General features: G+C 35.3%; 1 protein-coding gene across 2 annotated transcripts in view; it reads left to right on the forward strand.

Moving 5' to 3' along the window:
* LOC106071334 (uncharacterized) overlaps positions 1–12,362 on the forward strand; it is a 134,210-nt gene that overhangs the window by 72,537 nt on the left and 49,311 nt on the right. For both annotated transcript variants that reach the window (XM_056043660.1, XM_056043661.1), the window contains exon 3: positions 6,292–6,444. In XM_056043660.1, coding sequence (XP_055899635.1) covers positions 6,292–6,444 — 153 coding nt within the window. The remainder of the gene's footprint in view (positions 1–6,291; positions 6,445–12,362) is intronic.

A 12,362-nucleotide genomic window follows, 5' to 3' on the forward strand; every position in this document is an offset into this window, starting at 1 on the left:
GAGTTTAGCCTTACTATAAGTCTCTCCAAGACCGAAATCCTGGCACAAGACGTCTCAGAAATACCTATAATACAAATTGGGAACCACACCCTTTCAGTGGTGCAGGAACTTACCTACTTGGGTTCAACAATTGTCAGTAACCTAGACTTAGAAATCGATCTGACAAAAAGGATAGGAAAAGCTACCACAGTATTGGCAAAACTCTCCAAGCGCGTCTGGGAAAATGGTAAATTGACCACAGCGACCAAAATCCTAGTCTACAACGCCTGTGTTGTGAGCACTCTCCTTTATGGCAGTGAAAGCTGGTCAACATACATGTACCAAGAGCACAGATTGAATAGTTTCCACTTGCGCTGCCTGAGACGCATAATGGGCATCTCTTGGAGGGACCATGTCTCCAATCAGGAAGTTTTAAGATTGGCCAATATGAACAGCATGTATACTCTCCTGACACAAAGAAGATTACGCTGGCTCGGACATGTCACCCGCATGCCAGATGGTAGAAACCCGAAAGATATCTTATATGCTGTGCGTGCTGGGACAACCCTTGCTGAGAACAAAAGAATTGAAGCGGCTTTAATCAAGAGGGATAAAAAGAAAGCTGCCCTGTCTGCTAGCCCTAAATCAGAGGCATACAAATGTGGCAAAGTCTGCCGTTCTAGAATTGGCTTGATTAGCCACACCAGATTCTGCCCCGTCTCAAGATTAAGCCAAAACCAGTGACTCATTTGGGCGCATCCATTGCCTTTCGAGACAAAAGGAGCCATATATATATATATATATATATATATATATATATATATATATATGTGTGTGTGTGTGTGTGTGTGTGTGTGTGTGTGTTATGAATAGAAATCAAAAACGTTTGACCAATCTTGATAAAACTTGGCAGAAATGAAAGTATAGTATTATACCATGTTTACATGATGTGTCTAAATGATGAGACAAGACGGAGAGGTCACGCATGCGCAGAGATGAAAATTTCTTAGATCAAAATTAGCCCTAATTCAAGAAAACATAATTTTGTACTTTTACACATGAACATATAAATTAGTGTATATTCATTTCATTATTTAATGAAAATTAACCTTTAAATTTGAGTTTACAAAACATTTTTTTACATAAAATCGTTCGCTCTAAATGCGAGAATAGCTTTACTATTAGCCGCATTGACACACTTTTCCAGAACTCGCGCGCACCATTACTTGCACCGCGTAGTGATACGAATGAAATTAACGTCAGCGGTCATAATATCGCGCATTATAAAGGCATATTATTAAAATAATAAACTACTAACATAATATGATTTACTTTCCAATGTGTTTTTAAAGTATTTTACCCTTCAACTACCTATTAGGTTTTATTTTAAGTCTATATTTTCGATTTACTTTTTTCATTCAGATTTACTTATGCGGAGTTAGAACTATTAACAACGTAGCTACACATATACACTAGCAGTGTCGACAAACATTTCATTTCATCATAGCGCGGTTTCTAGGTCAACACTAAAACCTACTGTATCTAGGCTATTTTCTAGGGCAACACTAAGTGTATAGTCTCAAAGTTTTTGTTTATTGACTAGACTACTGTGGCATTGAATTTTTTTAAATTCTAGATCTAGATCTAAATAAAATTAAACTAACAATGTTATATAAACAATTACATTCGCGCGTTCGAAATATATTTTTATTGCTTTTTGTCAAATACAGTTTACAGTATTCACCAAGGCATCGCGTATTGAGGTCATGAACTTTCGGTTCTAACTCGATGAGTTTCTTAGGAGTTTGCGTTCTCCCTGCAAAGCTCGACACGTAAAGTTCTTGCCAAACTTCTGGGTGCAGCCATCAAAAGTTGAGTTCCTCTCATCAGCACTGACAGATGTCTTTAATGTCATCAGCTACAAGCTTGGGGTAAGACACAGCGTTGTCTTGATCTATCTGGCCGACTGAAGTACTTATATCAGGTACATCTACAGCATAAACTTTGGTTGAACTATTGACCTCTTCTCTTGTTTCTTCACCTGTCTCTTTCTGCAAGTCACCCTTGATCACATTCTGAAAGCCAGCCAACATTTGTTCTTGAAAGGTGATCAATAGCTCTACTACATCGGGTTCTAACTCGAACAGGTAGGTGTCCGGATCTTCACCTTCTTCAGTTTGTTCTTCTCGGAGACGTGCTTGCAAGGTTTCTTTGTTTCCGATTGCCTTCAGCCCTCGATCACGGAGTTCTCGCCTCAGTTCTTTCAAATCAAGTTCGTACAGCAGTTTCAGAACAGCCATAGTAGATCCGATCCCACTTCTGACACCAGTTGTAACGTTCTCCACTATCCAGACTCTCTGCAAACTGCACCACAAGACACAACGAACTTAAAGAACATCTCAACTCAGGGCTCCAAAGTAACAGTAACAGTTTAATTTCAAATACATCACAAATACTGTACAGTTGACAAAAAACATTACACCGACTGTCCAAAAACCTTGTCTCTGCTCCGGACTGACTTCACACACCGTGCTGGTTCTCCTCGTACTGGTCACATTGCAAAGTAACGTGAAGTGTCTTGACTCTAACACACACGCTCTTATATAGGGTCCCTACAGGCCTTCCAGAACCGGATGGAACGTCGCTTGACCACTCAGGTTGATTACATTCGCCGTGACTTGCGTGCGTAATATTTACGACACAGGCCCTTGCTGTCACTCGTCACGGATGACCGCTCGTCTAGCGCTGACCTGGGGCGATTTGCGTAGTCTAAAAAACACACAGCACTACCCCCATCTGCCTCACCACAATATTTTAACAAAGAAAGACAATTTTATGTGTATTTTCAGTATCACAAAGTCAAATATATTTATAAAATGTACAAGAAATGTTCACAACAAATATAAATATTATTAATTTATTTCTGGTCAACTAGCTGCTAAAATTTAAAGGAAACATTTCTGTTTGTTTATAAAGGCCAAGATTGCACTTTGTATGTAAATATCACGCACATTTTTTAAAATGGACTTTGTTTTATGCACCGACGTTCGTGAAGTAGCGTGACAAGCATCAGTCAGACATGGTGCTATCAGTTCCCTCAAAATTTTAAAAATAATCAGATTTTATTTATTTTTTGTTAGTGCACCCATCAGAATAAAAGAGGCGTCTTTTTCTGCGTTTTGTCTGTCGGTCGGACTGTCAGTCACATTAAGATAAAAAAAAAAACTAACTCCAAAAGCTATTGAAAATCTGATTTACCCTTTAATGCTCCTCCCGTAACATCTCAATAGTTTTAAGTATCTATAATTGATTGTTCCGAATGTTTTTGTGCAAAACTAATCAACGCCAACTAATGTAAATAGCATATAAATGTTAAATCAAAATCTTAATACTGGCTTATATTTCATTATTAAAAAATGTTCCGGATATTGTTTTATAAAAAATGAATTATGTCAAATGATTGATTGAAATCGCATAATTGACTAATATTAAACTTATATTCTTTGACAATGTGTCACTATAATTTGATTATCGATATCAAATTGTTCCGTATTTTCGCCTTTAAACAAATTTCAAAAATATCGACAATAGGTTGTTCTGGGCTTTAAAAAAAAGTAATTTACTAGAAAAACGATTATTGAAAATCACTTTTTAGACTTATTTTACATTTCATTTTCTTGCTGGTACATAACAAAAGTTTTTTAATCGATAAAGAATGTTCCGGATTTTGTTTTGAAAAGAAATCGACCTACATTACTTAAATTTTCTTACAAATCGTCCTCAAAAAATTCCGAATTTTGTTTAAAATTCTACTAATGCCAAATAACTGTTGGAAATCCCTCTTCTAATTAATAAAACAAATAATCTTCGCATTTACGAAAAAATGTTGTTTCGGATTTTTATGAAAAATATTTTAACTCTATTTTTATGTAAATTCTCACTTCTATCGTACATTACATTTAATTTTCTAGCTAAAATGTTACAAAATCTAATTATCGTTAATATTGTATTCCGATTTTTAAGGAAAACAACTTCCAAACACCAAAGTATGGTATGAAAATCTCTCCATAATGCTGTGGTACATCTAATTTGTATACGAGAACATCCCAAAATTTAATTAATGGTATTACATTTATCTGGAATTCTCTTTTTCTTCTACTATTTATACAAACATCCGGAACAATCTATTATATAAACTTAAATCTATTGCGTTCATAACTAAAACTATTGCGATGTTTTGAAACGAAAAATAAAGGTTAATCACATTTTTAATAGCTTTTAGTCTTTTTTATATCAAGATGACGGACAGACAGACTGACAGACAAAACGTACAAAAAATGCGTCTTTGATTCTCTTTAAATAAATTCTATTAGAACTCAGTACACCAATGTCTATGAACCCTTGTGTTAATAAAGACATTTTTTCGGTACTTGCCTATTGTGACGTAATGGATTTATTTTCCTTTGACGTCATATGAATGGATTCTTTAAATGTAATGCTAAAAAACTCGGTGCACCAATGTCTATGAACCCTCGAAAAATGGCTCGTATTGATGAAGGCATTTTTTAGTCTAACTATGCCGTGTGACGAAGTGAATTTTTTTATTTCCTTTGACGTCATATGGAATTAATTCTATTAAATGAAATGCTAAAAGAACTCACTTGGTGCACCAATGTTTATGAACACTCGATAACTGGCTCATTTTGATGAAGGCGTTTTTTAGTCTAACTAGGCCGAGTGGCGTTTTGTTTTCCTTTGACGTCATATGGAAATGAAATGCTAAAACAACTCGGTATAGTAATGTTTATTAAGCCTCGTTATGTGATTAGTGTTTAAAAAAGGAATGATAGCTAGATTTAGATCTAATCTAGATTTTTAAAACTAGATCTAGATTTTGTTTGCAGTATATCTAGATCTGGATTTATATGCTAATTAAAATCATTGAAGAGTCTAGATCTAGAATTTCTAGATCTACTTTAGAATGATATAGACTAGATTAAGATGTAGAATTTCAATTTCTAGACTAAAAGTATAAATTTTGATTTCCAAACGTCTTGATCAATATTGTAATTTCCAGGGATATTTTTATACTCGCGTTCAAAAGATTCCGCAAACTGTATTTGGAGATCAGGGTGGTACATCTTGCTTACATCCGATTGGGGTCTTCCAATCTGCTTGGTATATTGGATTTTTTTGGGGAGAAGATTGATCTTACAACATACCAAGGAGTGATCTGTGTCACAGTCTGCACTGTGATAGGACCTGGTAAGCTTGACAAATTTTAAGCACTTTTGTCTTACCATGATTAGGTGTAGTTGGTGCCAGTGTTTGGAGCGAGGGTGCCGCCAAGATACTCTGTGCTGCGGTTTAGTCTTGAAATAAGTATTAGTGACACAGAGGAAGTGTAGTGAGCAAACCTCGAGGAGCCTTTGTCCGTTTTCATTTACTTTTCCTCCAACACCAAAACGCCCAATACAGTTGTCCCATGCAGAGTTGTCAGATCCAACGCGTGCATTGAGGTCGTCGAGGATGATAACCTGTTCCGTAGTTGGGATCTCGCTAACAACAGACGAAAGATTGTCATAAAACATATCTTTGGCCTCTGGTGTGGAACTCAGAGTAGGAGCGTAGGCACTTATCAAAGTCACGTGTCCAATAGATGTGTTAAGGCGTAGTGATAGGAGTCTTTCTGAAACGTTGCACTTCAGCTCTACTGTGTTTAGCAGTGTGTTCTTAACTGCGAAACCAACGCCATGTTCCCTTACTTCACTTCCGGCTTTGCCTTGCCAGAAGAAGGAGTAGTCTTTTTCTTTGATTGAACCAGAGTCAGCTAAACGAGTTTCCTGAAGGGCGGCAATGTCTACTTTGAGTCTGGACCGTTCATCGTTTATTATTGCGGATTTATTGCGGTAAAAAGAAATAAAAAATCTATCAAATTCTATGCATCAGTGCTATAAAAATACACATTAATAATCGCCTTCCTAACTAAATAAATTCTTTATTCTTCATTTTTATAGTAAATAGTTTATAAAATGCTGTAATTTTATGAAAAATTGGCATAAGTATTTACGTTATAATAAAATTGTTTGCTTTCAAAAGATAAAAAGTAGCCTTTTGCACCAAAACTTTGCAAGCTGCAAAATATTAAATCTGATTTTTCTAGTTTTTGAAATCTATACGTGACTAACGGACGGACAGACACAATCACAGAAAATTAAAATCGGCTTTTCCCCTCTAAGAGCCGCTAACTAGTTAACTCTATTTATTTACATTACAAATAATTACATTGTGTTTAATTGTTCTTTCTAATAGATGGACTTGCTTACAGCTAAACCAAACGGATTTTCGGAAGGTCAGGCTCAGCCCACCGAAGAAGAAGAGCTCACCAAGCAGACAAGTGCCATCAAAGGGATGTGGAAAAAGGCGTTTAAGTCTTTGAAATCAAATGATAAACAGACATGGTTGGTGAGTTCTATTGGCTTTCATGACATCAAATAAATAAAAGTTTTTTTTCTTTTTTGTGGTCTTCGAAAGGAGAAAACCCTCAATTAGTTTTCTGTAGTCTGTCTGTCATATTGTCTGTTAATTTTACTTTCAGACTCAAAAACAAAAAGATCTAATGAAATACAATTTCACCATATTTTGTTTGATATTTGGTGCAATTGTTTAGTTTCTGAAAACGAACTACTTCCAGCTCCGGCAAAAAAAAAAAAAAAAAAAAAAAACCTAACCGAACCTCTTAGGTGCTCACTAAGAAATGGTTTTTAAAAATTTACAATCTATTTCATTTTGTTCCGATATTTCCTTTTTTTTTTTTGCAAAAAACCGCAAGCCTTCTGTTTCCTTTTGTATTACTTTGTCGATATTTCCAAAATGGAGGTCTGCTAGGCAAGCGTTTTGTGCACGCTACTGTACGGCAAGAGAGATAACTAAATTCATTCTACTTGCTCTGCCTCCGGAGGATCTCGAGAATCACATGGCAAGAGGACTGATGGGAATTATGCTAAATTTAAAAAGTTAAACTAAAATAAGTTTCAACTAAAATAAAGTAGTTAAACTTAAAGTTTATGACGAATACAACGACACGGTTAAGCTAAACCAAAAAAAAAAATTAAACCATAATAACTTTCCATAATCTTTTATGGGGGAAGGATGGTGTTTGATCTAGACCTAGCATACCATTAAATTGTATCCACCGTCTGATCTTTTTCTTTTAACATTGTAGAAATAAGTCTATAGAATGAAATCAGTACTAAGGAAGAAGTTTCTTACATAAACGTTATTGCACAATAAAATTTGAGAAAAAAAAATCTAAATAAATATGTGTGCTGGTATTTTTTCCTTCTACTAAAACTTTAATTTTTAAAATTATATTATCGAAAAATCTTAATTTCTTATACTGGTTGAGTTTAAAATATTATTAAAAGATAAATATAGAATTATTTCACATGGGTGGCTGCCTGGTCGTGCGGTATGCCATCCACCGTCGTCCTGCGGGAGGTTTGGACTAGGAAGTCGATTATCTTCAACTATGAAGGAACATCCGAAACATGTTAAACATTTATACAAAACTTTAGATCTAGTAACCAAAGAAATAAAATCGAAACTGCTCGAGTTTTGTGAAACATTCGACACTTGCAACTATTTTAATGTGAAGTACATGCTGGATTAACTATGTCAATTGTCAATCTGTTTTTTCTGGTCTGACCACTCCACATACAACTAACATTATTGTATAACCGTTAAAAGTGCAATAAAAAAAAACGACCGGGGGGTGGGAGTCTTGGACTACACACTACAGTACACTAGGCCTACTTGTGTACATTTATTTGGAAATGTTCTTAAAATCAGTCAATTTACTTCTTGGGTAGGGAGGGATTGTAACTATTTAAGTGTATAGATATATCTACGTGTATACATGATTGACTAACCATGCCAATGTGTTATTTTCTTGTCTGACTAATCAACAAACAACAAATACTATTGCATAACACGCAATGAAAGAAACGCAGGGTGGTTTTGCAATCATCGACTACACACCACATCACACTAGGCCTCCATGTGTGCATCTATCTGACCAAGTTGTTCAAATCAGTCGGACACACTGGATACAGTCTATTTACTTTGTGGGCAGGGAGGGTGTGGTTTAAAATGTTTTTTTTTATAGAGTTGGTTATTGTAATGCTATTAGATCTATATAATATAGGCCTAACTGCTGCCTACCTGAATATTTAGACCTACATCTCAATAATAGGTCTAAAGACTTGAGTCTATTATACACATTGGCTTCATCTAAGGTTTAAGCTATAAAAAAGGTTGTACTAGAAGCTTTTTGCAAAAAGTTTGTAACACCATTTTATAATGTTGCTACTTTAAAGTAGGCTACATATACTGACTCCTATAACTTCTACCAGCATCTTTGAATGTAGACTGACAAAATAGTTGTTAATTGCATCCTTTTTTTTTTTTTGATAATCTAAGTTGTTGATATCACATGACCAGAAAACAAGAGATGTGCATTTAAATTGATACCATATGTTGAAAGTTTTACTCATTTTTATTGAACATTTTGGTTTGTAACTTAGAAAAATTAATTAAACTACGATTTTAGCTAAAAAAAATTGTTTCTAGTTAAACTTTGGCCTTTATTATTTTTTTTAGTTAAACGAAATGTTTCTAACTTTTTAGGATATCTTTTGTTAATAGTGTGTCCACTTTTTCATTTATCTATATTTTATTTATAAAAAATTCCCAGATTCAAAGCATTCAAAGATTGCTTCGAGATACCAGTGATTACGAAACACTTTTGTCTTGTTGTCTCCTAGCTGGGTTTTCAGTTTTCGTACACCCCCTGCTTAACTAATTATGCATTTATGTAAATTCATCAACTTCAAATATTTTTTTTACTGATTTTTACATATATTTATTATCTAAATTCTGTATAGATTGAAGAAAAACAAAATTTAATATTTGTTATATGAATTTATCAAACAAACAAGTTTACGAAGACAGTTTGTGTGCAGACAAACTCAAAATCGGCCCCCGAGTGGTCCACACAGGCAGGTAAAAAGTCAGGTTTCAATATTTTCAGAAAGAACACCAGAATGAAATTCTATCAAAGGCAAATGAAAGAGAAGAATGGAGAAAGAAAGATCTTGTGTAATGCCCCAACGATCCAGCAGACAAAGGGATAGGTGAAAGTGAAGGAGAAGTGCCATGTGGCCTAACTGATGTCATATCATAATTATCTAATTGATCTAATTGTTTTGTAAGGGTCAATCTCTTATTTAAAGCCTGAAGACTAAAAAGTTTACAAAGACAGTTTGTGTGGAGACACAAACTCAAAATCGGCCCCCGAGTGGTCCACACAGGCAGGTAAAAAGTCAGGTTTCAATATTTTCAGAAAGAACACCAGAATGAAATTCTATCAAAGACAAATGACAGAGAAGAATGGAGAAAGAAAGTTGACGGATCTTGTGTGGTGCCTCAGCGGTCCACAGACCAAAGGATAGGTGAAAGTGAATGTGAAGTTAGATGTCAACCTGACCTAACTAATGTCTTATAATGAATATATAATTGCTCTAAATGTTTTGTAAAGGGACAATCTCTTATTCCTCAAGAAAAAAACATTTCCGTTAAAAAAAATAAAAAAAAATTCCTTTAGTTCAGTGTTTTATTGTCGGTATGGACTGTGCTATTCACGCGATAATATGAAAAAGTACTTATTAATTGTTATTTTAAATTATGTCCAACTTATATGCATACTAAATAGATTTTTTCTCTTTAAAAAAGGTAAACATTTTTTGTGTAAATGTAGTAGTTGGAATAACATAACTTACTTAACTTAGCAACACAGATGTAAACAAAATTTATTTGAGAAAAAAATCTAAAACCGTTTGCATAAATGTGTTAAAAATATGGTATATGGATATCTCCCATACTAAGGAGCCTCCAGTGTTTGTTACTATTAATAGTGAATAGTTGTAAAAGTGGTGTATTTTTATGAAACAAAATGCTTGCATAAGTGATTTAAAAAATTAGATTTTTCGCTTTCAAAAAAGAAAAAAGTAGCTGTTGCATCAGAACTATGAATGGTCTAAAATATTATGATGTCGGATTTTCACTCTTTTCTAGTTTACGAGATCTAAACGGGACGGACGGACAGACATTCCACACAAAACTAATAGCGTCTTTTCCCCTTTCGGGTGCCGCTAAAAACGTTTCCTTAAAAAAAAGATTCTCCCCTTCCTTTAGTCCCTGTTACGATGGACACTTAAATATAAATACACTTGAAATAAGAACACTCTCATGTAAACACAAATAAATTTAATCAGCCATCTTGACTGCTAGAGTAGTTTCCCCTGTGCATGGGCACAACTCTTCATTCCATATAACATTCGACAAAACTATTTACAGCCGTAAATATGTTCCAAATTAAATAACTACAATCAGATCAACAAAACTATTTTGAACAGTTAATATGTAGGCCTACAGTTCTTAAACATATTCTCCATATCTTGACGGTTTCTGGAGAGTGGCCCTAGGTCGCAGAGAGTACTGGTGAGTGTTTTGGGCGTTGGGCGGACTGTTAATACACTCATTCTCTGCGTCTGGGAAAATGTCAGTACAATTACTTTCTCTATCTGGAGAAAAGTCTATGTTGTTAGTGGTGTCAGGTCGTAGGTGTCTTCTGTTTCTTTGGTACTTGAAACCATTGTCCCCTTCTATAATGTAGGCACGTTCGTTCACTTTCCGACATACTCTGCCATGTCTCCAGGTAGTATCGTTTGGCGATTGATAGAAGACTTTCTGTCCGACGTTTATAAGCTTCATGTCACGAGCTGTTTGGTTGTAGTGTTTTCTGACACTTTGCTGTCGCTTCTCCCGTTTGGCCGCGGCTTCTTGTTGTGACATTCTTGCAGGATGCTCTCTTCTTGGCAATAGCGTTCTTGTTGCCCTTCCAAAGAGCATCTGAGCCGGACTTAAGTTGGTATCTTGCCTGGGCGTATTTCTAAACTCTAATAGGGCTTCATAGGCATCTGATTTACTTTCTTTGGATTTTTTCATCAGATTCTTTAATATTTTCACTACTGCCTCTGCCTTGCCTTTTGACTGATGATGTCGTGGTGAGGATTTTAAATGATGGACACCCAATGCTTCCATAAATGCGGTTAATTCAGCAGATGAAAACTGAGGTCCAAAATCACTGATACAAACTTTGGGGACCCCATATCTGGCAAACAATTTTTTTGGTTTTCTTATAACAACTTGACTTGTTGTCGTGTGCAAATGTTTTACTTTAATAAAATTTGAATAGTAGTCAACTATGGCAAGGTATTGTTGGTTAAATATTTGAAACGAATCTATTCAAATTTTGTCCCAGGGATTTGAACCCTCATTATGCTATATTAAGGTTTCTTTCTGGTTTGCAGGTTTACTTTGCTGACAAGGTTGGCATGCATTAGCTATTTATTTTATTCTTGCTGCTATTCCCAGCCAGAAAACTGCGTCCCTTGCTATTCTCATCATGGCATCATACCCTAAATGTGCTGCATGTAGTTTGGTCTCAACTTTCTTTTCTTAATGCTCTTGGGATAATTATTCTCTCCCCTTTCATTAGAAGGCCATCCTCATAAGTCAGTACATCTGCAAGTGACCAATACTGTTTAAGTTCTGGTACAATATGATGCTTATCTGGCCAACCGTTCAGTATGTACTGTTTCAATATCTGCATCTCATTGTCTAATTTGACTGCATTTTTAACTTTATCTAACATTACATCTGGGAGGTCCAGTCCTACAGTGTTGATAAAGGTGTCAGAAAAATCTTTCTGCTCTGGCAAAGGGTCTCTGTTTAGCGTGTCAGCAATCTATAATCTGTTTCCTTTGGTATACTGGTACTGAACATCGTATCGGTACAAACGCATCATTAAGCTTTGAAGCCTTTTAGGTGCACAACTGAGCTGTATTATTATTGTTCTGCCGTACGTGTACTGGTCAAATTTTTCTAGAGCTACTACTAGGGTTCCATGATTAGATATCTTCTGTTTGACACTATTAAATGCTTTCTCACAGTCATTCGATCACACGAATAGTTTGTGTTTCTTAGTTCTGTTATTGGTTGTAGGTCTGCTGAAAGACCTGGGATGAATCTTGATAGATATTGTATCATTCCACAAAATCTCCGAACCGATGTAATGTCTTCAGGGGTTTTTAGATTTGTTATGGCTCTCACCTTGTTTGGGTCTACTTTTATACCTGACTGGGAAATAATGTGTCCCAAAAACACAATTTCTGACTTTTGGAATGCTGATTTCTTTTCATTTAGTCTGATGTTCTATTCCTTTAGCCTATTGAGTAATTTTGATAGGTTTTCCTCATGAT

This window comes from Biomphalaria glabrata, chromosome 10, assembly GCF_947242115.1.
Source record: "Biomphalaria glabrata chromosome 10, xgBioGlab47.1, whole genome shotgun sequence".
Classification (NCBI taxonomy): domain Eukaryota; kingdom Metazoa; phylum Mollusca; class Gastropoda; family Planorbidae; genus Biomphalaria; species Biomphalaria glabrata.